The sequence below is a fragment of the Ursus arctos genome, unplaced genomic scaffold (assembly GCF_023065955.2).
Source record: "Ursus arctos isolate Adak ecotype North America unplaced genomic scaffold, UrsArc2.0 scaffold_28, whole genome shotgun sequence".
Classification (NCBI taxonomy): domain Eukaryota; kingdom Metazoa; phylum Chordata; class Mammalia; order Carnivora; family Ursidae; genus Ursus; species Ursus arctos.
This window is the reverse complement of record NW_026622963.1, coordinates 11,550,822-11,577,747: the sequence shown is the minus strand read 5'-3', so window position 1 is coordinate 11,577,747 and position 26,926 is coordinate 11,550,822. Positions and strand designations below refer to the sequence as shown.

Below are 26,926 nucleotides of genomic sequence, written 5' to 3'. Positions count from 1 at the left end.
TTTTCTGAGGTGTTAGCTAATCTTTTTTTTTTTTTTTTTTAATGTTCAGTTAGCCACGATATATTTTAGAAGTGAAAGTATGGAGAGGGAGCTTGGGAAGATGGCAGAGGAGGAGGACTCTGAGCTCATCCTATCATCCAAGTAAGAACTATCCAAAGACTGGAAGAACAAACTCCACAGCTAAATATAGAAAAGAAGCTCCATCTGAAAGGTTAGGAAGGTCAGAAAGGCAAATGGAGGCTGCCCAGAGAAATGGACCCTTGTACCACAGAGCTCACATAGGTAAGACTTATTTCCATAACCTATGGCTTTAAAACCCAGAGGGGCTGAATTCCATGAGATTGTAAAATCAGTGGGACTTTGAGCCTGGAGCTTTAAAAGTCAGCGGAATCAGCACTGGGCAAGCCCGGAGGGTGAGTGAAAGCTGGGTCACCACCCTTAAACAGACAGCAGCCTGTGTGGAGGCAACATAAAAATGGCAGGGGCAAATGGGAGACACAGCACCAGGGGCAAATGGGAGACAGATCTGTTAATATTGATTTCAGACTGTGTTGCGGGACTTCTTTGAAAACGAGGTAGGTGGCAGCAGGTGCCATTTTCCTCCCCCACCTCCCAGCATAAAAACAGAGCTACCTACAGGAGATGCGGCTGCACAGACACTTGTAGCCTCAGCCCAGGGCTCAGGGCAAATTCAGTTAAACCTGCATGCCATGCCCAGCAGCCTGGTACAGAGCTCCCACATCACGACCCATCCAGCAGCAGCACCCATTCACATACCCCCAGCCACTATCACTCGCCAAGCCCAGACATCAGGTTCACAGCTGCCGCCTTGCACCCAGCTGAGTGTGCCTAGCCATCTTTTTGCATGCCAAATGTTCCTGGCTACCCCGGCTACAGTCCCCAGCTGTCACAATGCTTCTGGGGATCCAGCATAGGACTAGTGGTACAACACAAATTTTGCTAACACAGCCATCCTACTCCCAAATTCCCCTGTGGTCATGCTTCCTCAAAGCTGGCCTACCCAGGCCCCACTAATACCACAGAGAGCACACACAGTTCACAATAGGAAGAAAGTCAGCAGAGACAATCACACTGAAAGGAAAAGTGACTCAGATACAACAGCAGGACATAAGCAACACATAGGATACTCTACTGAAGTGCCGGTTCTAGTGAACAGGGGACACTGCACTGCAGGGCACTCCAGGACTACCTCTTCATAAAGCCACTACTTTCAAGAGCAGAAGACATAGCTGATTTTCTTAACACAGAGAAACAGACAAAATGAGGAGAGAGAGAATTTATCCCAAATGAAAGAAGAGGACAAGGCCACAGAGACCTAAGCAAAACAGATATAAATAATGTGTCTAATACAGAATTTACAGTAATGATCATAAGAATACTCACTGGACTTGAGAAAAACAGTAGAAGACATGAGTGACACAGAGATAAGGAATAACATAGCAGATATAAAGGCTCAATAAATGAAATGAGAAACAAGCTTAATGGAATGAATGGAAGGGTGAAAGAAGCAGAGGAACAATTAGTGACCTAGAAGACAGAGTAATAGAAAATAATCAAGCTGAACAAAAGAGAGAAAAGAGAATTACACAAAACAAGAATAGACCTAGGGAACTAAGTGACTCCATGAAAGATATGACATTAGTATAGTATTATAGGAGTCCCAGAAGAAGGAGAGAGAGAAAAGGGGGCAGAAAATATATTGAAGAAATAATAGCTGAAAACTTCCCTAATCTCGGGAAGGAAATGGATATCCAGATCTAGGAGGCACAGAGAACTCTCATCAAAATCAACAAAAGCAGACCCACACCAAGACATATTGTAATTAAACTTATAAAATACAGTGATACAGAAAAAATCTTTTTTTTTAAAGATTTTATTTATTTATTTGACAGAGAGAGAGACAATGAGAGAGGGAACACAAGCAGGGGCCGTGGGAGAGGGAGCCTGATGTGGGGCTCAATGCGGGGCTCGATCCCTGGGATCATGACCTGAGCTGAAGGCAAACACTTAATGACTGAGCCACCCAGGTGCCCCAAGAAAAAAATCTTAAAAGCAGCATGACAAGAGAAGTCATTAACTTAGAAGAGAAAATTCATAAGGCTAGCAGATTTTTCAACAGAAACTTTGCACACCAGAACAAAGTGGCATAATATACTCAAAGTGCTGAATGGGAAACGTCCATAGCCAAGAATACTCCATCCAGTACCAGGCTATCATTCAGAATAAAAGGAGAAATGGCGTTTCCCAGACAAACTAAAACTAAAGGAGTTCATGACCACTAAAACCAGCCCTGCAAGAAATATTAAAGGGAATGGAAAGGAGAAACCAAAAATGAGAGTATAAGCTTAAGAAATAAAAAAGCAGTGAAGGGGGGCTCCTGGGTGGCTCAGTTAGTTAAGCGTCTGCCTTCAGCACAGGTCATGATCCCAGGGTGTTGGGATCGAGTCCTGCATCAGGCTCCCTGCTCAGTGGGCAGCCTGCTTCTCCCTCTCCCTCTGACTGCCGCTCCCCCTGCTTGTGCACTCGTGCTCTCTCTTTCTGTCTCTGTCAAATGGATGAATAAAATCTTTTTCAAAAAATAAATAAATAATAAAAACAAATATAATTTTTTTTAAAAAAGCAGTGAAAATGAATATTTCTTTAAAAATCAGCCAAGGAACTCAGAAAAGAAAAAGATACAAAAATCCAGTAACATATCTAGAACATGAGGAGAGGAGAGAAGAATGGTTTCAAACTTAAATGACCATCAACTTAATATAAACTATAATACAAACCTAATGGTAACCATATGTCAAAAACCACTAATAAATAAGCAAAGAACAAAGAGAAAGAAATCCTAATATATCACTAAAGAAAATCAACAAAACATAAAAGAAAGACAAGACAGCATCAGAGAAAATCCGCAGAAAATCCATAAAACAAGTCATAAAGTAGAAATAAATACGTATCTATCAATACTTAGTTTGAATGAGAGTGGACTAAATGCTCCAATCAAAAGACACAGGGTGACAGAACACATAGAAAAACAAGACCCATCTATATGCTGCCTACAAGAGATTTATTTTAGACCTAAAAACACCTACAGATTTAAAGTGAAGGGACAGAAAAACATCTATCATGCAAATGGTTGTCAAAAGAAAGTCAGGGTAGCAATACTTATTTCAGAAAAAACAGACTTTAAAACAGAGACTGTAAGAAGAGAGGATATAATAAAGGGCACAATCCAACAAGAAGATATAACAACTGTAAATACTTATGCACCCAACACAGAAGCACCCAAATACATAAAACAGTTAATATCAAACATGAAGGAACTAAATGATAATAATATAATAATAATAGGGGATTTAACACCCCACTTACATCAATGGACAGACCACCTAAACAGAAAATCAACAATGAAACATGGCTTTGAATGACAAGTGGACCAGATGGATTTAACAGATAACATTCAGAACATTTCATCCTAAAACAGCAAAATAAATATACATTGCTTTCAAGTGCACATGGAACCTTCTCCAGAATAGATTACAGCCCATAAAACTAGTTTTAACAAATTCAAGAATATTGAAGTCAGGACACGCATCTTTTCTGACCACAACACTAAGAAACTAGAAGTCAACCACAAAAAAAAAAAAAATCTGAAAAGAACACAAATACAAGAAGGTTAAATAATATGCTACTAAACAATGAATGGGTCAACAAGGAAATAAAAGAAAAAATTAAAAGGTACATGGAAACAAAGGAAAACGAAAACACAACGTACAAAACCTCTGGAATGCAGCAAAAGCAGTTCTAAGAGGGATGTTTATAGCAATACAGGCCTATCTCAAGAAGCAAGAAAAATTTCAAATAAACAATCTAACCTTACACCTAAAGAAGCTAGAAAAAGAACAAACAAAATCCAAAACCAGTGGAAGGAAGGAAATAATAAAGATTAGATCAGAAATACATGATAGAGAAACAGACAAAAAATAGAACAGATCAACGAAACCAGGAGCTAGTTCTTTGAAAAGATCAATAAAGTTGATAAGCTTCTAACCAGACTTACTGAGAAAAAAAGAGAAAGAACTAAAATAAATAAAATCACAAATGGGAAAGGAGAAATAACAACCAACACCACAGAAATACCAACAAGTATAAGACAGTATTATGAAAAATTATATGCCAACAAATGGACAACCTAGAAGAAATGGATAAATTGCTAAAAACATATAAACTACCAAAACTGAAAAAGGAAGAAATAGAAAGTGTGAACAGACTGATAACCTGCAAAGAAATTAAATCAGTAAAAAAAACAAACAACCAAAAAACTCCTCACAAATAAAGTCCAGGAACAGATAGACGGCTTTACAGGCAAACTCTACCAAACATTTAAAGAAAAGCTAAAACCTATTCTTCTCACACTATTCCAAAAAAAGAAAAAGAAATAAAGTTTCCAAGTTCAGTCCATGAGACCAGCATTACCCTGATACCAAAACCGGATAAAGACACCACTAAAAAAAAAGAACTACAAACTGAGGGCTTCAGAGGGGAGGGGTGTGGGGGAATGGAATAGGCTGGTGATGGGTAGTAAGGAGGGCACGTATCGCATGGAGCACTGGGTGTTATACACAAGTAATGAATCATGGAACTTTACATCAAAAACTAGGGATGTACTGTATGGTAACTAACATAATATAATAAATATTATTAAAAAAAAGAACTACAGACCAATATCCCTGATGAACATAGATGCAAAAATCCTCAATAAAATACTAGCAAACAGAACTCAAAAATACATTAAAAAAATAATTCACCACTATCAACTGGGATTTATTCCTGGGTTGTAAGGGTGGTTCAATATTTGCAAACCAATCAATGTGACACATCATCACATCAATAAGAGGATAAGAACCATATGGTCATTTCAATAGATGCAGAAAAAGCATTTGACAAAGTACAACATCCACTATTGATAAAAATCCTCTTCTTCCTCTCCCACTCCCCCTGCTTGTGTTCCCTCTCTCGCTGGCTGTCAAATAAACAAATAAAATCTTTAAAAAAAAAATCCTCAACAAGGTAGGTTTAGAGGGAATGTACCTCAACATCACAGAAGTCATATATGAAAAACCACAGCTAACATCATCCCCAATGGGGAAAAACTAAGCACACTTTTCCCCTAAGGTGAGGAACAAGACAAGGATGTCCACTCTCACCATATTTATTCAACATAATCCTGGAAAAGTCCTAGCCCAGCAGTCATACAACAACAACAAAAAAGGCATCCACATCAGTAAGGAAGAGATGAAAGTTTCACTATTTGCTGATGACATGACACTATACTCACAAAACCAAAAGACTCCACCAAAAAACGGTTTGAACTGAGAAATGAATTCAGTAAAGTTGAAGGATACAAAATCAATGTACAGAAATCTGCTGCATTTCTATATACCAATAATGAAACAGCACAAAGAGAAATTAAGAAAACAATCCCATTTACAATTGTACCAAAAATAGTAAAATACCTAGGAATAAACCTAACCAAAGAGGTGAAAGACCTTCCTCTGAAAACTATAAAACAATGGCAAAAGATATTGAAGACTCTATGCTCATGAATTGGAAGAACAAATATTGTTAAAATGTCTATACTAGCCAAAGAAATCTACACATTTAATGCAAACCCTATTAAAACACCAACAGCATTTTTCATAGAACTAGAACAAACAATTCTAAAATTTGTACAGAACCACTAAAACCCCAAATAGCCAAACCAATCCTGAAAAAGAAAAGCAAAGGGGTGCCTGGGTGGCTCAGGGGGTTAAGCATCTGACTTTTGATTTCAGCTCAGGTCAAGATCTCAAGGGGGTAAGATCAAGCTCAGCATCAAGCTCCATGCTGGGCGTGGAGCCTGTTTGGGATTCTCTCTCTCCCTCTCCATCTGCCGCCCCTCCCCCTCCCCACCACTCATGTGTGTTCTATCTCTCTCAAAAAAAAAAAAAAGCAAAGCTGGAGGCATCACAATTCTGGACATCAAGCTATATTATAAAGCTGTAGTAATCAAAACAGTATGGTCCCTGACACAAAAACAGACACATCAATCAATGGAACAGAAAACCCAGAAATAAACCCAAACTATATGGTCAATTAATCTTCGACAAAGAGGGAAAGAATGTCCAAAGGGAAAAGGACAGTCTCTTCAAACAAATGTTGGGAAAACTGGACCACTCTCTTACACCATACACAAAAATAAATTAAAAAATGGATTAAAGTCCTAAACATGAGACGTGAAAACATAAAAATGTTAGAACACAGGCAGTAACCTCTTTCACACAGACCATAGCAACTTTTTTCTAGACAGATCTTCTGAAGCAAAGGAAACAAAAGCAAAAATAAACTACTGAGACTACATCAAAAGATAAGCTTCTGCACAGCAAAGGAAACAACCAACAAAACTAAAAGTCAACCCACGGAATGGGAGAAGATATTGGGGAATGACATAACCAATAAAGGGTTAATATCCAAACTATATAAAGAACTTCTACAACTCAACACCCAGAAAACAAAAAATCCAGAAGACATGAACAGACGTTTCTCCAAAGAAGACATACAGATGGCCAACACACACATGAAAAGATGTTCATCATCACTTACCATCAGGGAAATGCAAATCAAAACTACAATGAAATATCACCTCACACCTGTCAGAATGGCTAAAATCAACAACACAGGAACTGGTAGGAACACAAACTGGTGCAGCCATTGTGGAAAACACTATGGAGGTTCCTCAAAAAGTTAAAAATAGAACTACCCTACTACCAGCAATCACACATTGGGTATTTACCCAAAGAATACAAAAACACTATTTCAATGGAATACAGGCACTGCTATGTTTATGGCACATTATGTACAGTAGCCAAGATATGGAAGCCCCCGAAGTGTCCCATCGATTGATGAATGTATAAAGAAGATGTGATACATACATATAATGGAATATTACTCAACCATAAAAAGGATGAAATCTTGCCATTTGCAATGATATAGATGACCTAGAGAATATAAAGCTGAGCGAAATAAGTCAGAAAAGACAAATGCCATATGATTTCACTCATATGTGGAATTTAAGAAACAAAACAAAGGAGTAAAGGGGAAAACAAGAAACCAAGAAACAGACTCTTAATTACAGAGAAAAAACTGATGGTTACCAGAGAGGTGGAAATGGGGGGTTGGGTTAAATAGGTGATGGGGATTAAGGAGTACACTTGTCATGATGAGCACCAGGTGATGTAAGGAACTGCTGAAACACTCTACTGTGCATCTGAAACTAATATAACATTTAAAAAAAACAAGAACAAAAACATGCTTACACATAAATAAATAAATAAATAAATAAATAAATAAATAAATAAAATAAATAAATGAGTGAAGTATAATATAAAATGGCATGATGCTTACTCCTAAGAATTAGGCTCTTAACTCAGGTAAGTCAGGATTAACTAACCCCAGTAATAGTTATGACATAGTAATTGTGAGATCAAGTTATTAAGTTCTCCCAAATAACCAAAAGAAAAATAATCTATGCTCTACTATGATTATAATGTATATGAGAACCAGGTATAAGAAACAAAGATTTGTCAACCAGAAAATCGTCAATTAAGTGTCATGTTAAATAGACTAAAATGAAACCCATCTATCTCTACAACTTCAACATTGAATCACAGAATATTCTGTAAAATTTCACATAAGTGAAATTAATTCTTTAAAATCAATGAGACAGCAAAATTTTACTATAAGCCTACAAAAAAGAATAAATATCTAGAATAAGACTCCGAAGACCAGATACAGATAAATGAAAGGACAATTATTCTTTTTAAAGATTTTATTTATTTATTTATTTATTTGACAGAGAGAGAGGGAGCAAATGAGTATAAGCAGGGGGAGCAGCAGAGGGAGAGTGAGAAGCAGGCTCCCCGCTGAGCAGGGAGCAACACGGGGCTTGATCCCAGGACCCTGAGATCATGACCTGAGCCAAAGGCAGATGGTTAACAGGCTGAGCCACCCAGGTGCCCCAATAAAAGGACAATTATTAATGGGGTGGAGAGTGGGCGCAATGGGTGAAGACGGTCAAAAGGTACAACCTTCCCAGAGCACATGGGTGGCTCAGTGGGTTAAACACCTGACTCTTGGTTTTGACTTCAGTCATGATCTCAGGGTCATGAGATTAAGCCCCGCACTCAGCACAGAGTCTGCTTCAGATCCTTTCCCCCTCCCCCTCCTCCTCCCCCCGCCTCCCCCCCAACTCTTTCCCCTGCTCACATACAGGTGCACACTTTCTCTCTAAATAAACAAACAAATAAATAAATAAAATATTTTTTAAAAAGGAACAAACTTCCTGTTACAAAATAACTAAGTCCTGGGATTAGTGTACAGCATGGTGACTATAGTTAATAATACTGTATTACATATTTAAAAGTTGCCAAGACAGTAGCTCTTAAAAGCTCTCATCATAAGAACGAAAAAAAAAAATTATGACTATGTGTGGTGAGGTAACCAAAGCCTACTCCTATAAAAGTACAGGTGAACTCTTAACCTGCTATCTCATGTTCTCTGTAGCAAATTTCAATACCTGAGCTAAAGGGCAAATTGAGGTAAAGGTAAACTGAGCAAACAACAACAAAAAAAGAGAGATTATAATATTATTATCACACAATACAGAATTCACAAAGAAAAACATTAAGCTGGACAATGGGGCCATTTTTATACTGAGAAAATGTTAAACTTAGAAAGTTAACTCATATAATCCTTTACACAAGTACTAACAAGACAGCAAAATGTGTAACACAAAAATTCTTAGAAATTAAAAGAGATATCGAAGAAACAGCAATAGTAGTGAAAGACTCCAAAATATCTGAGTATCTGACAGATGATGGAGGTAACATGCATGTAAGTATTTGGAGTATCTAAATAACTTTAAAAATATAAAGCTAACACTTTCTATCCAGAGAGAATCTAACCATTTCTACCACATCCAAGGAATATTTGCAAACACTTAGCTTCTCTACTTTCTCTATATCTATTAGGCTTATCTTATAGTCATTTCCTTCCCTATCCTTAACCTCCACGGTCCGCTACTCCAATGACTTTCTTACTCTTTCCAACTCCTTTACTCTAGTGAAATTCCACACATGTGCCTAAAGAATACCAGCCTATGATTAATCCATCTGCCCACCATCTTTGTGCATTCTTTTAAATGTTTAAATAAATTGATATCCCCTTCATCGACCCACAATTAATCCATCTACCCACTGTCTTTGGTTAGTTTTAGCATGCGACTGGCTGCTAAGTATCCTTGTGGGGAGAGGGATATCACGTAACTGTGAAGACTGTGTCACCACAAAAGTGTATGTAATCTCATTGCTTCACATAGCCATTTACCATCTAATTCACTGAGCAGTTAATATGTTCAAGTTCCAGTACCAAGAACTGATGATAGAGGGGTGCCTGGGTAACGCAGTCTGTTAAGCCTCTGCCTTCAGCTCAGGTCATGATCTCAGAGTCCTGGGATCAAGCCCCAGGTCAGGCTTCCAGCTCACCAGGGAGTCTGCTTCTCCCTCTCCCTCAACCTCTGCCTCTGCTTATGCTCTCTCTGTCTGTCTCTCTCCCTCAAATGAATAAATAAAATCTTTTTTAAAAATTTTTTAAAAAAGGAATTGATGACAGAAGGATAAACAAAAGAGTAGAGCTTAGACAAGGAGCTCAGTGTCTGATAACAGACAGATATAAAACTAAAAATAAAATTATTTAATTTCGATTGCAGTCAGTGTTTCTAAGGAGAAGAATATTATGAGAGTATACTATAGGGGAACCTGATCTAGTCTGAAACATTGAGAGGGGCCGCCCTGAGGAAATGACACTTAAACTGAAACCTAAACTGTTAAAAGGAGTTAGGTGAAAGGGATATGGGAGGTGAGGAGGTGCTGGGCTAGCAGGAGGAATGAGTCTTCTGGGAAGAAAAACCAGAACATGGCAATGCATGGAGACATGTGAACACATGATATATTTGAATAAGTGAAGGAAGGCTGGTTTAAATGAGGCAGAGGCGGGGAGAGACAAATGGTGTGAAATGAGGCATGCATGAATCAAGTCACTGGATTTGAAGGTCATGCTGAAGATTTTAATGCTCAGAGCAAAGGGAAACTTTTGAGGGCTATAATCAAAGAAATGAGAAAACATATTTGTGGTTTTTAAGTATGGTTCTGTCTGTAATGTGGAGAATGGACAGGATGAAGGCAGAGACTCCTGTCAAAAGGTTTCGGTTGTAATCCAGGTATGTTAGAACGGCAGCTTGGACTAGAATGGTAGCAGAGGAGAACCGAGAGAAGTAAACAGATTAGGAGCTAATTCATTGACAGTGGCTGGCGTAAAGTAAAGGGATGAGGTGGAGGCAGTATCTGCCCATTTAGGAAAGAGAAATATATCTCTAGGTTTGGGGTAGAAGAAGAGATCATGAACTTAGTTTCTTATATGTCAGTTTGATACGCTTGTGAGATATCCAAATGGAAGTACCAATCAGACAAGTTGGATATACAGGCCTAAACATCAGAGGAAAGGTAGATAAGCTAGAGATACACATTTAAGAGTCATCAGCAAATGAGTGGTAAATTAAGCCACGGCCTGAGGAAATTTGCCAAGAGACAAAGTATGATAGTGAGAAAAGAAGATGGACTAAAAGGGAGCCTTGATGACCTCCCAAAAGTTAAAGGGTTAACAGTCAGATGGAAAAAGTTAAAAAAAAAAAAAAAAAAAGGAGGCAGAAGTAGCAGCCAACAAAGGAGGAAAACCTAAACTACCAGAGATTGTTTCATGAAAGTCGAAGGAGAAAGCGCTATAAGAAGACGAAAGTGGTCAACAGTGTGAAGTGCTGCTCATAGATGGTGGAAAGGACTGAAAAACATCCAATGGGCTTGGCAGTACGGAGATGACCAGCCACTTTAACAAGAGCTTACCTGGAGCTCTGACAGGATGTGGTGCCAAGCTAAAGCAGTTTCTAATGAGTACCTGTGAGAAAAGGAAATGGGGGCAGCAAATACAGAAAGTTCTACCAAGAAGGAGAGGAGTAAAGTGGGGGTGAGACAAGAGATGAAAGGACAAGGAGAGAAAGGATCTGGGCTTCTACTGTTCTCATTTTGGATGGAAAAGAAAAAAGCAAGTTCAATACTGACTGGAGAGGAAGCTGATAAGGAAAATCGACGACACAGGAAAGAGACGAATTTCCCATCACAACTTTGACCCTCAGGGCTGTAACCTCCAACCCATACCTCCTACTTTTCAAAAATAAAAAGGGCAAAGAACCCATCAAAAGGAATTTCACATCCTTGCCACAAATTTCTGCCTTGATCACATCTATTCTTGTTCCTCTTGAATGCCAAACTGAAAAGGCTTTCTTGCAACTGCAATCATTCTTGACCTCTCTAATACTGCTACTTCTTCCATGCCTTTCAGAACATTCCTATTCTCCTGGTCTTCTTCCTACCTCCACAATTACTCCTTCTCTGTCCCTGGACCTATATTCTTCTTTCTCCAACTGTGACTCTCCTTATATATAAGTATAAAGTTTATTTTTTTTATTGTATATCATACTTTTTTAATGTGATTTTTTAAATTTAAATTCAATTAACATATAATGTAAAAACAGTTTCAAAGATACAGGTGAGTGATTCATCAGTCTGATATAATACCCAGTGCTCATTCCATCATGTGCCCATCACCCAGTTACTCCATTCCCCCACCCCATCCCCTTCAGCAACCCTCAGCTTGTTTCCTATGATTAAGAGCCTCTTATGGTTTGTCTCCCTCTGATATCGTCTTGATTATTTTTTCCTGTTTTCCCCATGATATTCTGTTTTATTTCTTAAATCTGACTGAGATCATATGATAATTGTCTTTCTCTGATTGACTTATTTCACATAGCATAATACCCTCTACTTCTATCCATGTCATTATAAATGTAATGATTTCCTATATTTTTGATGGCTGAGCAGTATTCACTGTGTGTGTGTGTGTGTGTGTGTGTGTGTGTGTGTGTGTGTATACATACACACAACATCTTCTTTATCCATTCATCTGTCCACAGACATCTGGGCTCTTTCCATAGTTTGGCTATTGTGGACACTGCTGCTATAAACATTGCTATGCAGGTGTCCCTTCGAATCACTACATTTGTATCTTTGGGGTAAATCGCTGGGTCATAGGGTAGCTCTATTTTCAATTTTTTGAGGAACCTCCATACTGTTTTCCAGGATGCCTGCACCAGCTTGCATTCCCACTTTCTCCACATCCTCACCAACATCTGTTATTTCCTGACTTGGTAATTTTAGCCATTCTGATTGGCATGAGGTGGTATCTCACTGTGGTTTTGATTTGTATTTCCCTAATGCCAAGTGATGTGGAGCATATTTTCATGTGTCTGTTGGCCATTCATATGTTTTCTTTGGAGAAACGTTTGTTCATGTCTTCTGCCCGTTTCTTGACTGGATTATTCAGTTTTGGGGTGTTGAGTTTGATAAGTTCTTTACAGATTTTGGATACTAGTCCTTTATCTGATAAGACATTTGCAAATATCATCTCCCATTCTATCGGTTGTCTTTTGGTTTTGTCCACTGTTTCCTGCACTGTGCAAAAGCTTTTTATCTAAATGAAGTCCCAATTGTTCATTTTTGCCTTTGTTTCCCTTACCTTTGGAGACGTGTCCAGCAAGAAGTTGCTGTGGCTGAGGTCAAAGAGTTGCTGCCTGTGTTCTCTTCTAGGATTTTGATGGATTCCTGTCTCACATTTAGGTCTTTCATCCTCCATTTTGAGTTTATTTTTGTGTATGGTGTAAGGAAATGGTCCAGTTTCATTCTTCTGTATGTGGCTGTCCAATTTTCCCAACATAATTTGTTGAAGAGACTGTCTTTCATCCATTGGATATTCTTTCCTGCTTTGTCGAAGATTAGTTGATCAACAGAGTTGAGGGTCCATTTCTGGGTTCTCTATTTTGTTCCATTGATCTATGTGTTTGTGTTTGTGCCAGTACCATACTATTTTGATGATTACAGCTTTGTAATAGAGCTTGATGTCCAGAATTATGATGCTACCAGCTTTGGTTTTCTTTTTCAACATTCCTTTGGCTATCCAGTGTCTTTTAGGATTATTTGTTCCAGCTCTGTGAAAAAACTTGATGGTATTTTGATAGGTATTGCACTGAATGTATAGATTGCTCTAGGTAGCATAGACATTTTAACAATATTTGTTCTTCCAATCCATGAGCATGGAATGTCTTCCATTTCTTTGTGTCTTCCCCAATTTCTTTCATGAGTGTTCTATAGTTTCCTGAGTACCGATCCTTTGCCTCTCTGGTTAGGTTTATTTCTACATTATCTTATGGTTTTCAGCGAAACTGTAAATAGTATCAACTCCTTAACTTTTCTTCTGTCTCATTGTTAGTATAGGAATGCAACTGATTTCTGTGAATTTATGTTATATCCTGCCATGCTGAATTCCTGTATGAGTTTTAGCAATTTTGGGATTGAGTCTTTTGGGTTTTCCACAGAGTATTATGTCATCTGCAAAGAGTGAAAGAGTTTGAGTTTCTTGCAATTCCGATGCCTTTTATTTCTTTTTGTTGTCTGATTGTTGAGGCTAGGACTTCTAGTACTTTTTTGAACAACAGTGGTGATAGTGGACATCCCTGCCATGTTCTTGACCTCAGGAAAAAGCTCTCAGTTCTTCCCCACTGAGAATGATAATCGCTGTGGGCTTTTCATATGTGGCCTTTATTACGTTGAGGTATAGTCCCTCTATCCCTACACTGTAAAGAGTTTTAATCAAGAAAGGATGCTGTACTTTGTCAAATGTTTTTTCTGAGTCTATTATGAGGATCATATGGTTCTTGTCCTTTCTTTTATTCATTTAGTGTATCACATTGATTGAACTGCAGATGTTGAACCACCCTTGCACCCCAGGAATAAACCCCACTTGGTTGTGGTGAATACTTTTAATGTACTGTTGGATCCTATTGGCTAGGATCTTGGTGAGAAAATCTGCATCCATGTTCATTAGGGATATTGGTCTGTCATTCTCCTTTTTGGTCGGGTCTTTGTCTGGTTTGGGGACCAAGCTAATGCCAGCCTCATAGAACAAGTTTGGAAGTTTTCCTTCCATTTCTACTTTTTGAAATAGCTTCAGAAGACTAGGTATTAATTCTTCTTTAAATGTTTGGTAGAATTTCCCCGGGAAGCCATCCAGTCCTGGACTCTTTGTTGTGAGATTTTTGATTACTGCTTCAATTTCCTTGCTGGTTATGGGTCTGTTCAGATTGTCTATTTCTTCCTGTTTCAGTCGTGGTAGTTTTTAAGTTTCTAGGAATGCATCTGTTTCTTCCAGATTACCTAATTTGTTGGCAGATAGTTGCTCATAATATGTTCTTATAATTGTTTGTATTTCTTCAGTATTGGTTGTGATCTCCCCTCTTTCATTCATGATTTTATTTATTTGGGTCCTTTCTCTTTTCTTTTTGATAAGTCTAGCCAGGGGTTTATCAATCTTACTAATTCTTTCAAAGAACAAGCTCCTACTTTCGTTGATCTGTTCTACTATTCTTGTAGCTTCTATTTCACTGATTTCTGCTCTAATCTTTATTATTTCTCTTCTCCTGCTAGATTTAGTTTTTATCTGAAGTTCTTTCTCCAGGTCCTTTAGGTGTAAGGTTAGCTTGTGTATTTGAGATCTTTCTTGTTTCTTGAGAAAGGCTTGTATTGCAATATACTTCCCGCTTAGGACCACCTTTGCTGTATCCCAAAGGTTTTGAACAGTTGTGTTTTCATTTTCATTTGTTTCCGTGAATTTTTTAAATTCTTCTTTAATTTCCTGCTTGACCCATTCATTCTTTAGTAGGATGCTCTTTAGCCTCCATGTATTTGAGTTCTTTCCAAATTCCCTCTTGTGATTGAGTTCCAGTTTCAAAGCACTGTGGTCTGAAAATATGCAGGGACTGATCCCAATCTTTTGATACTGGTTGAGACCACCTGATTTGTGACCCAGGATGTGATCTATTCCGGAGAATGTTCCATGTGCACTAGAGAAGAATCTGTATTCTGTTTCTTTAGGATGGAATGCTCTGAATATATCTGTGAAGTCCATCTGGTCCAGTGTGTCATTCAAAGCCCTTGTATCCTTGGTGATCGTCTGCTTAGATGATCTGTCTATTGCACTGACTGATATGTTAACGTCCCCTACTATTGTTGTATCATTATCGATGTGTTTCTTTAATTTTATTATTAATTGGTTTATATAATTTGCTGCTCCCACGTTAGAGACGTAAATATTTACAATTGTTAGATATTGTTGGATAGACCCTCTAACTGTAATATAGTGTCCTTCGTCATCTCTTATTAGTCTTTGGTTTAAAATCTAATTTGTCTGATATAAGGATTGCCACCCCTGCTTTCTTTTGATGTCCATTAGCATGATAAATGGTTTTCCACCTTCTCACTTTAAATCTGGAGGTATCTTTTGCTCTAAAATCAGTCTCCTACAGACAGCATATCAATGGGTCTTGCTTTTTTATCCAGTTCACCAGATATTAATGATGTATCTGCTACAGTCATTAGCCTGTCCTTCTCCAGTGATGCTGACTGCCAAGAGAGCCAAGTGCTGCCAGGCAGAGATATATCCCTAAACTTTCTCTGACTCAATCTGAGGTCAGTGGTCTCTACTGATCTCTGCAGTACATGGTGATTTCTGCACAGATAGCATATGTGGGTCGCTAGGCAGTGTTCAGGTTCACCCTGGCTCCCTCTGCCCCAGCAGTATCTGCCCCAGCTCCACCACTGTTTTGCATCATCTCATCTAATCAGGTGTCCCCATAGAAAGCCCCTATGACTCCAACACCTTCACCAATGTCCACACTCCTTCCTTCACATAAAACACAAGACTCACTCGGGGTCCACTTTACCTGATCACTGAGAACTCACATCCCATCTCCTTCCAAGGCATACTACTCATGAGCTACTCCAGCAAGCCTATTGTGTTATGAAATCTCTAAAGCAAATGTATATACCAGCTTCTATATCCAATATTCCAGACCCACACATCCAGTTCCCCCAGGTTAAAATGGGAAACAAGGAAAAGAAAGTACAATCTGTACCCATCATGCTTTCCCCCAAACTCACTGGACACATTCCAAAGGCATCAAAATTAGTCAGCACAGCAAAGATTCAGCCAGAGAAGAAGAAGCCAGTCTCTCATTCTTGTAGCCACACTCACAAATTTTAGAAGAAATTCAAACCCCACCTCAAACTTTTGTGAGAACAAGTTGAGAGGATTCCAAAAGGCCTCACCCATCCTCTAGCCCATCTCTTTATAAAGGAGAAAGGGAAATGCAGTGGTGATGGTTAGAGTACAGTTTTGCTGGAATGTCAATTTGTAGTAATTCATGCAGTGAAGTGGCATCTGAAACTAAAAAAACAAAAACAAAAACAAAAAAAACCTAGAAATTTAGCCTCTTTTGATTATAGAGTGGGGCTCTGGTCAGCAATCCTGGCTGAAATAAAAAAGACACTTTCCATATCATGCTGTACTTAGCATGTGAATTACATAATACAGATGTTATTAACTTCATTTTACACGAGACAAAGAACTAAATTGTGATGATGTTACAAGGCTAAAACACGAAAACCACAAATAGGGATAAATCTTGTCTGTACATCCATAAAACAAGGGTTGAATCTACCTGCACAGTGCGGAAAACCCTCTGGGTTATGGATCTCACAAATATACTAATCAAATGAGATAAGGGATGAAAGTGCTTTTATAGTAAGAACAGAGCAAGTCAAAAACAAAAAAAGAATTCTAGTTATTATAAACCCAGCATATGCTTAGACCAAATGTTAAACTGTATCTTTTTACATCACCACCTGTTAAGTCCTAGGTGGGGAGAGAAACAGAGTTGGGTATGAAAATAACTTTAAGCAGCGGCGAGCTGCAGCCTGGCTGACTCAGTCGGAAGAGCATGCAACTCTTGATCTTGGTGTTGTGAGTTTGAGCCCCATGTCGGGTGTAGAGATAACTTAAAAATAAAAATGTTAAAAAAAAAAAACAAAATAAAATAGTAACTTTTAAGCTCTCGTTTTATTTCTCAGCATAGCCTTTGAGCATCTTGGAACAGTACAAAAAATAAAGAACACATCTCTACTATTCTTCCTTTGTCAAAATGTTCTCCATTTTTATAATCTACAACTTGCATACACACACACACAAAATCTATTATTACTGATATTTCACAAAGCTTTGGTAGATGGATGAGAGAGCCAGAAATTCAGACAGGTACAAGGGTCTCTGCTCATCACAGAAACATGATTGCAACTGGTCAAACTCACTTCTGTAAAGAAGTACACATTTTACAAACAAATTTTATTTCTTTAATCAACCTTTTGTTATTTGTAATTACAAAAATCAAAGAATCTCCTGATTTAACTAATCTCTACAGCTAACTTAGAAATTATCTAGGCCCACATGCTCATTTCATAGAAGAAACTATAATCTAAAATTAAGGTCAATAGTGTTTTCTACCGCAACATGCTGATTCATTAAACTCCAAGGTTATGATTTTGTTTAAACATATTCTCTTAAAACATAAGAAGTTTCACATGCTGATAGTAACAATATTAATTATGACAACCAAACCAGAAATTTGGAGGATTTCAATTACTGTTCATTCTGAAACCTGCATCTGATGAATCAGGCTGTTCTAAAACCTATTTGGCTATTTCCAATTTTAGAGGAAACAAAGCTGCTGCTTCAACATATAACTTTTCTTTGACCCTTCATATATTTCATAGGTTAAATAATGAATGCCAGGGTTTTCAATCCTGTTCACTATAGAAACACAAGCTAACTGTGTAATATTTCTATGAAGATGTGTTTTTGTCAAAATAATTTTGTTGAGTATAAAGTAATATAGTATATAGTTTCTATTTTCTAAAAGACCAGGCTTTTTAGTGAATTTTCACAGACAGATTGCACTATGTGTCTAACAACCTATTACAAACACAAGGCTATCCGAAATTAGAAAATACACCTTACAATGACATTCCAATCCCACCCAGGATTGTTTATGGTTAGCTATCAATCTCACTTTTCCCTGACCAAAGTGAATTAGAAGAGTGATAAGTATCTCAGCAGAAAGGAAGCAATGTCCAATTAAAGACATTAAACATGAAACCAAAGAATGTGAAAATCTCACTAGTGCCACCTACAGTACTGGACAATGCGGATAAGAGAGATTTTTTAAATAATTCTGTGTGTCATGGGGGTGTGTGTGCGCATATCCATTTTTTTATTTCCTGCCCAGGACTATGTAACAAATCTTGCTTTCTACCAAATCTTGCACAGAATATTACATAATTAGATAATGCAAAAACTAAGAGTACTCAAAAAGTAAAAACCAAAAAACCCTGAAGCACTCATAGAAGCAGGGTAGAACAGTGGTTCCAAGGAGTGGGGAAAACAGATGTTTGTCAAAGGGTACAAACTTTCAGTTACAAGATCAGTAAGTTGTGGGGATCTAATGTACAGCATGGTGACTACAGTTAATAATACAGTATTGCATACTGAGTTAAATGATATGGTCAGGTGTAATAAAAATTGGAGAATTTGGCTTTAAACGGATTACAAAGTCTCAAAGCAAACCTTACCTTACATTCTACCACACTCTGATCTGATTCACAAGTTTCATAGATTTCATCTACTGCTCGGCGAAGATTGTCAAAAAGAAATGCCCAGTATCTAGCTCTTAGATCAATTTTCCGAGGATGCCTTGTTTTAGTGGGACTTTTATCAAAGTGTTTATCTCCAGTTGTAGATGATGTTAGTTTACAGTCTACTGCAGTGTTCTGGTAAAATAAAACAAAACATTAAAAAATATTTCTTAAAAGCCTCCAGGGATTAGACATTTGTAAAAGCACATTTTTCAAAATACTTAAAAACGAGACATTCTTTTATTTACCTTATATCACACTGAATTTATCAGAACAAAGTTTCTCATCTTAAAAGCAGCAGGTTTGTAAGGTCATTTTTTATTTCAGACATGTCTTACTGAAGATTAGCATGGCTTCAACAGTGAACAGACCCTTAGTCAAAAAGGAGCACTAAAGGACCCATTCTTTCCTCAGCTGCACAGGCAAACTTTGAAGATAAAGATTACATTCTATAGTTTTACATACTGTGCCACAAAATCATTCCACCAAAAAGCATGTAGTTTACATAAAGACTAAAATACAAAATGCAAACCTGAAGGCTCTCACTAGAAGTACAAAAGAGTTGCTAATCTCTCTGTGGCTACTTAAACTGAAAAATAAATAAATACTAACCCTCTACTATAGTTAGAGCAACAAACAATCCCAGGTTTCTTTGGGTTGTTTTGTATGTGTGTCTATCATTCCTGTTTGCTTGTTTTTCTTTTTCATAGAAGAGCCCCAGAGTAAAGAGTATCTAAAATAGAGGCTAATACCCTCCTGTTTTGTTTTAGGCTTTGGCCTTCAATATAAGTGATTCCTAAACTTCATAAGTCTTTCATGGCCAATCACTGATTTATATAAAATCTCTACCACCAAAAAGGAAGCAGACAAAAAACATGTACATACACAGATACCATACACGCTTGAGAGGCTGAGATGGACCTACTGGTCCTCCCTCCACAGCCCCCATTTAGACTAGGGTTGCCAGATTTCACAAATGAAAATTGGCAAATATTTTATGGGATAGCCCTGGTCCAGGCCCAAATTCTCAATACTCAAGCAACAAAATTTAAAGTAATGTCAACAGCCCGTAAAACCTTTGCCTCAATTGCTCTCCGAGTTCTTTCCAACCCTAGTGTAAATAATTTTATTATTATGGCAAATATCCCCTCCTTGGATTAAACCAAATTCAAAATCCCATTCGACTAGATCTATCCTGAAGTAAAGCTTAATTCTGTCCATTCTCCTGATAACTGTGACGACAATAATTAACAATTTATACAGGATTACAGATCATAAATCAACTTCACATAATCTTCTAACCTCTTTCACACAATCTTTAAAGTATATATTATTAGCTCCACTTTACAGTTTAGAAAACAGGCTCAGAGGCTAATAACTCGTTTGTCAAAGATCATACAGCCATAGGAGACCATCTTCCCATAATTAGAGCTCTACAATAACGCTGCCGGCTTACCATTATACTGCCTCGGGCCTGTCCTGCCAGCGCTTTACCAGATATTCCAGACTCCCTCATTTCTCTTCCTATACACCCTCCGAAGTTAAAATTAACTTGAGAAGTTTCCCAAATTATATCTCCTTCATGGAGTTTTTCTACATCTATCAGCAAAGGGCTAGTAACTTCCTATGAATTTAGACTCTAATCTTATGGAATTCTCAAAAGTACTTTCAGTCATTTTCACCCACGTATGTATTTACCTTACCATGCATCAAATATTTTACCATCCTTTCTTACAATGTAAAACAGGCACTACTGCTTCCAGGTTAAAATGTTTCTATTCTTTGTGATTGCTCTTTGTGAAGCTTTTACAAAGAAAGATGCCAGTAAGACAAGAACTACAGTTACATAATTCCATCTGAAAAGCAATGTGCTACACAAATTTGATATTTAACTTTGCCAAAATGGTAATACTTCATACTTGCATGCTTATTTATATTTTATGAAGGAATTTTGAATACATTATCTCATTTAATCATTACAACAAACTGTAAAGACAGGACAAATATTATTCCCATTTGCAGATGATAAAACTGAGGCTCAGAAAGAATGAATATCTTAGCAAGTCAAAAGGTTGAGTGATGGAACTGGGACCAGAACCTGGTCTTTCAACTTCTGCTCCCATGTTGATAAAGCATTTCACATAGTACCACCAAGCACACAATTAGTACCCAAATAATGTTAGGTATGCTTATATTGGGAAAGATAAAGAGGAGAAGAAATGTGCTCATAGGAAAAAATGTGAATAAACTAAAGGCCAAATTGCCAAATTTGTGAAAGAGTAGAACAGGCAAATCAAATTGTAGAGATTAAGTCAGTATAGAGTTCCAAAGTATAGGGCTCTTACCTACCACTGATAAAAATCAGAGCAGTGATATTAGCAATTGCAGCAGCAACTAAACATTCACGGCACACTTGCCAGGTGCCAGGCACTGTGCTAAGTGTTTTCCATACAGTTATACTGCATTTAATCTTTGAAACAATTTTATATCATAGGTAACATTATTATCTCCATTTTACGGAAGAGAAAACTGAGGTTTAGCTAAATTAAATAATGAACCCAAGGTCTCAAACTAAGTGATAAAGACATATTAAAAAGCAGGTAAACTATCCCATTACTACAGCTTACTACTACTTCCAAGATACTAAAGAAGACAAAGCAATCTAATTTGTGGAAAAAGTCAGACACAACTGAATTCCGTGACGTTATACTGTTTTAGTGACGTTATACTGTTTTAATCAATGACTTTTGAGAGAAAGAGAAAAAGTAAAGGGAAAGAGAGGGCAAGAGGAAGGAAGAAATTTAGATTTCTGACTCATCTCTGTCAGAAAGGCTCATTGACTCCCCTGAAAATCTAACAATGCTTATGGACCTATTTGCAGAAAAATGCATGGGCACATAAAATTGAACATATATTTTCTTGATGTACCAACATTGACATATCATAATCATCCAAAGTTCAGAGTTTACCTTGCAGATTACTCTTGGTGTTGTTCATTTTATGAGTTTGGACAAATGTATAATGACATGTATCCATCATTATAGCATCATACATAGTACTGTCATTGTACTAAGAATCTTCTGTACTCTGCCTATTCTCCCCTCCCCACCCCTATCCTTGAACCTCTGGCAACCACTGACTTTTTTACTGTCTCCATCCATAGTTTTGTCTTTCCAGAATGCCGTATAGTTCGAAATAGTATGTAGCCTTTAGCTGCTTGGCTTTTTTCACTTAGTATAATGCAATTAAGGTTCCTCCATGTCTTTTTATAGCTTGATAACTCATTTATTTTTAGCACTGAATAACAATCCATTGTCTGGATGTACTACAGTTTATGTATCCATTCACCTACTGAAGGACATCTTGGCTGCTTCCAAGTTTTGACAATTGTGAATAAAGCTGCTATAAAGATCCATGTGCAGGTTTTTGTGAGGACGTAAGTTTTCAACTCCTTTGTGTAAATACCAAGGAGCATGACTGCTGGATTATATGGTAAGAGTTTTATAAAACTCTATCAACTGGCAATTTATAAACTGCCAAACTGTCTTCCAAAGTGGCTGTACCATTGTGCATTCTCACCAGCAATGAATGAAAGTTCCCGTGGCTTCACATCCCGTGGCCTTCACACTTGGTGCTGTCGGTATTCCCAATTTTGGCCATTCTAATGCATATTTAGTATTATCTCATTGTTGCTTTAATTTGCATTTCTCTGATGCCGTATGATATGGAGCATCTTTTCATATGCTTATTTGCCATCTGTATATCCTCTCTGATGAGGTGTCTGTTAAGGACTTTGGCCTGTTTTTTAATCAGGTTGCTTGTTTTCTTATTGTTGAGGTTTTTTATTATTACTTTAATTCTAGTACAGTTAACATACAGTGTCGAATCACTATCTAGTACACCTAAAACTAATGTAACACTATATCTTATTGTTGAATTTTAAGAGTTCTTTGTATATTTTGGATAACAGTGCCTTATCAGGTATGTCTTTTGCAAATATTTTCTCCCAGTGTGTGGTCTGTCTTCTCATTCTTTTGACATTGTCTTTTGCAGAGCACAATTTTTAATTTTAATGAAATCTAGCTCACCAATGATTTCTTCCATGGATCACAACTTTGGTATTATATCTAAAAAGTCATCACCATACCCAAGGCCATGAAGGTTTTCTGTGTTATCATCAGAAATGTCACCGTTTTTTTGCATTTCACATTTAGGTCTATGATCCATTTTTGAGTTTAATTTTGTGAAAGGTGTAAGGTATCTGTCTAAATTTTTTTTAATATGGATGTCCAGTTGTTCCAGCACAATTTGTTGAAAAAATTACCTTCGCTCCATTCTATTGCCTTTGCTCCTCTGTCAAAGAGTAGTTGATTAGACCCACATAAATGTGGGTTTATTTCTAGGCTTTCTATTCTCTTCTATCATCTATTTATCTATTGTTCTGTCAATATCACACTGCCTTCATTACTATAACTTTACAGTAAGTCTGAAAATTGGCTAGCGTCAGTCCTCCAACTTTGTTCTTCAATATTTCATTAGCTATTCTGGGTCTTTTGCCTCTCCATACAGTTTAGAATCAGTTTCTCAATATCTATACAATAACTTGTCAGAATTGTATTGAATCTACACATCAAGCTGGGAAGAAAGGACATCTTAACAATATTCAGTTTTCCTACATGAACATGGAATGCCTTTCCATTTATTTAGTTCTTTCATTTCTTTCATCAGAGTTTTATAGTTTTTCCTCATATAGATCTTTGCACATAGATTTATATCTAGGTATTTAATTTGAGGGGGTGGTAATGTAAATGGTATTGTGTTTTTAAGTTCCACTTGTTCATCACTGATATATAGGAAAGCCACTGACTTCTGTGTATTAATCTCGTACCCTGCAACCTGCTATAATAGGCTATTAGTTCCAGGAGTTTTTTTGTTGATTCTTTCAGATTTCTTATGTAATCATATCATCCCCAGACAAAGACATTCCTTCCCAATCTGTATACCTTTTCTTTCCTTTTCTTGTCTTTGCTTTAGCTAGAACTTCCATTACAATGTTGAAAAACAGTGGTGATTGGGGCATCCTTGCCTTGTAACTGATCTTAGGGGGAAAGCTTCTAGTTTCTCACCATTAAATACCACATTAGTTGTAGGAGTTTTTGTAGACTTTTTAAAATCAAGTTGAGGAAGTTTCCTTCTATTCCTAGTTTATTCAAAGTTTTTATTATAAATGGGTGTTGAGTTTTGTCAAATGCTTTTACTGCACCTATTGATGTGATAATGTGATTTTCTTTTAGTCTGCTAATGGACTAAAGACCAAATATAAAAACAAAAATTTAATACTATATAGAAGGATATTTTTATGACCTTGAAATAGGAGAGGCTTTCCTAGATAAGACAAAAAGCACAACTCATAGATAAGTATGTAAAATTAAATGTATATACTTGGTCATGGCGTATCATTCTTTTCAAATATTGTGGGATACAATTTGTTGATACTCCTCTATTTGGAAATCATGGCTGCTTCTAGTTGATAGCCTTAAATTTTTATCATACACACTTAAATTCATATTTTCCTAACAAAAACTTCTTCCTAAATAAGAGAAGGATTTTATCACTCTCCCTTCCAAACTCCCTACAATCTAGCCTTCATGTTAATATTGTCTAAAACTGTAGTTCCACTTTTCTAAATCTAATTGTGTGAATTTTTTTTCAAACCATCAATAGGTAAATGAGATTTACAAAAACATTTTATAGATACCTTTTTTAGTTTAAATTCAATTAGCCAACATATGGTATATCATTAGTTTTAGATGTAGTGTTCAATAATTCATCAGTTGCATATAACACCCAGTGCTCATCATATCACATGCTATAGATACCTTTTTAACAAGTTCCTTCCACCAGGTTACCTTTTCTTCTTGCTGAAGTTCATCTTTAGTAGTTCCTTCGTTAAGGGTCAGTGGGTGCAAATACTTAGTTTTTGTCTAAAATAACTAAAAATAGCTTTATTTCATTCTTGCACTTAGCTGGGCATAGAATTATAAGTTAAAAGTAATTCTGTCAGGGCGCCCGGGTGGCTGAGTCAGTTAAACCTCTGCCTTCAGCTCAGGTCATGATCTCAGGGTCCTGGAATCAAGCCCTGCATTGGGCTCCCTGCTCAGTGGGGAGTCTGCTTCTCCCTCTCCCTCTGTGCTCTCTCTCTTAAATAAATAAAATTAAGAAAGCATTTTTTTTTAAAAAGTAATTTTGTCTTACAACTTTGAATATATTGCTTCATTGTCCTTTTGTTCATAACAAGGCTATTAATCTGTCATTCCTCTGTGGTTTTATTTCCTGGTATTTTTAAAGATTTTTTTTCCTTAATCTTAACATTCTTCAGACTCTCTAGAATGTAGCTAGGTATATAAATCTATTTTTACTTGCCCTACTCAGCTCCACAGTCATGTTCTGAAGCTCTTCAGAACTGAAGTGAGAAAATTTTTCAACATTATTTCTTCAAATATTCAATGCCCACTATTATTTACTCTCTACTTAAAAGTTCTAAAAGGCATATATAAGAATTTCTCAACCTTAAATATTGTCTTTCTTATTTTCCACCTCATGATATTAGCTCTCTGCAACATGGTTTAAATTCTCCTCAGTAATGTCTTCCAATTCACAAATTTTCTCTTTGTCCAATACATTTATTCCATTAATTATGGGTTTTTTAAATTTCATTGACAATACTTTCGCTTATAAGATTTCTAATTGGTTCACTTTTATCTATAAATGTTCAAAATTAATATCCATTGGTTTTATTTCAGAATTTCTCCTTCTTGTTTATAGTTATTCTTTCTTTTGAGGAACTTAAGCTCATTTATTTGAAAGTCTTCTTTAGGAAAATGCCCTTTTTTCATTACCTCAGGAATAAATTCTCTCACTCGTAGAATGTGTTATCTATATTTCATAATATTATTTTCCTCATGTACTTTGATATTTTATTTTGAATTTGAATTTCTTATATTTTAGTTTTTCACTTTGCTCACCCTCACTCCATATGTCCTACTGTTACGGTGACCATCATCTAGCCCACTATGGTCCCACTCCCGCAGATCTTTTACTGGGGACTTAAAACTCTCACCCATCAAGAATAGTGATGAGCGCTGGGTGTTATACATAACTAATGAATCATTGAACACTACATCAAAAATCAATGATGTAAGGGTGCTTGGGTGGCCCAGTCGGCTGAGCATCCAACTCCTGGTTTCAGCCCAGGTCGTGATCTCAGGGTTGTGAGATTGAGCCCCATGTCTGGCTCTGTGCTCAGTGCTGGAGTCTGCTTCAGATTCTCTCTCCCTCTCCCTCTGCCTCTCCTGCTTGTGCACACTCTCTCTCTCTCAAATAAATAAATCTTTAAAAAAAAAAAACTTGCAGGAAGATGTGGCATAAATGCTTGTGCTCTTAGATCTTAAAAAAAAAAAAGATTAATGATTTTCTACACAGTGGCTAACTGAACATAATAATAAAAAAAAAGAATACTAGCTGATACTGTCATAAACCATGGGCCACTTCCTTTTACTGCTTCAGACATCAATTCACAGGGCACAACCCCAGACAGACTGTAGCCTTTTTTGCTCCTACTGCAAAACCCTGCATAAGCCCAAAATTTTATACCATAAACCTGGATTTGTTTCCCCACCATAATCAGGGCATTTTAGCCTCCTTTATCCCGTAAGACTTGTCCATTAAGTTTGTGTCCCTAACTCCACTTACCTGTCAGTGTATTTGTTTTACTTCTGATCCACAGAGATGGTTATCTTATTTTGGAAAATCTTTTACTTTTTTAATTTAAAAAATTTTTTTATCATTGATGCCACTGTAAGTGAGCAGTCAGGGATTATTTTATGAACTCACAATGACATTTTGATTAGAAATTCATGTTTTCCTTATGTGAAGTTTCAGGTTTGCATAATCATATTGGTATATTTAATAATATCAAACCAAAATAATATATACGAAAGGTTCAGAGAAAGTAACTATGAATTAAAAAGCTAACTATTAATGTACTAAAAACCACTTTTAAAATAAAATAGGCTTGTGCTCTCTAAAATTTTAATAAAGCAATTTGAAAATTTTTAGAGACAATACTT

General features: G+C 36.9%; 1 protein-coding gene across 14 annotated transcripts in view; it reads right to left on the bottom strand.

Annotated features, from left to right (window-relative positions):
• Window positions 1-26,926, bottom strand: part of SCAPER (S-phase cyclin A associated protein in the ER) — a 522,862-nt gene that overhangs the window by 475,561 nt on the left and 20,375 nt on the right. For all 14 annotated transcript variants that reach the window (XM_057303865.1, XM_048221477.2, XM_048221494.2 and 11 more), the window contains one exon: window positions 18,735-18,932. Coding sequence is in view for 8 of the 14 variants with exons in the window: in XM_048221477.2 (XP_048077434.1) it covers window positions 18,735-18,932 (198 nt within the window). In the remaining 6 variants the exon portion in view is untranslated. The remainder of the gene's footprint in view (window positions 1-18,734; window positions 18,933-26,926) is intronic.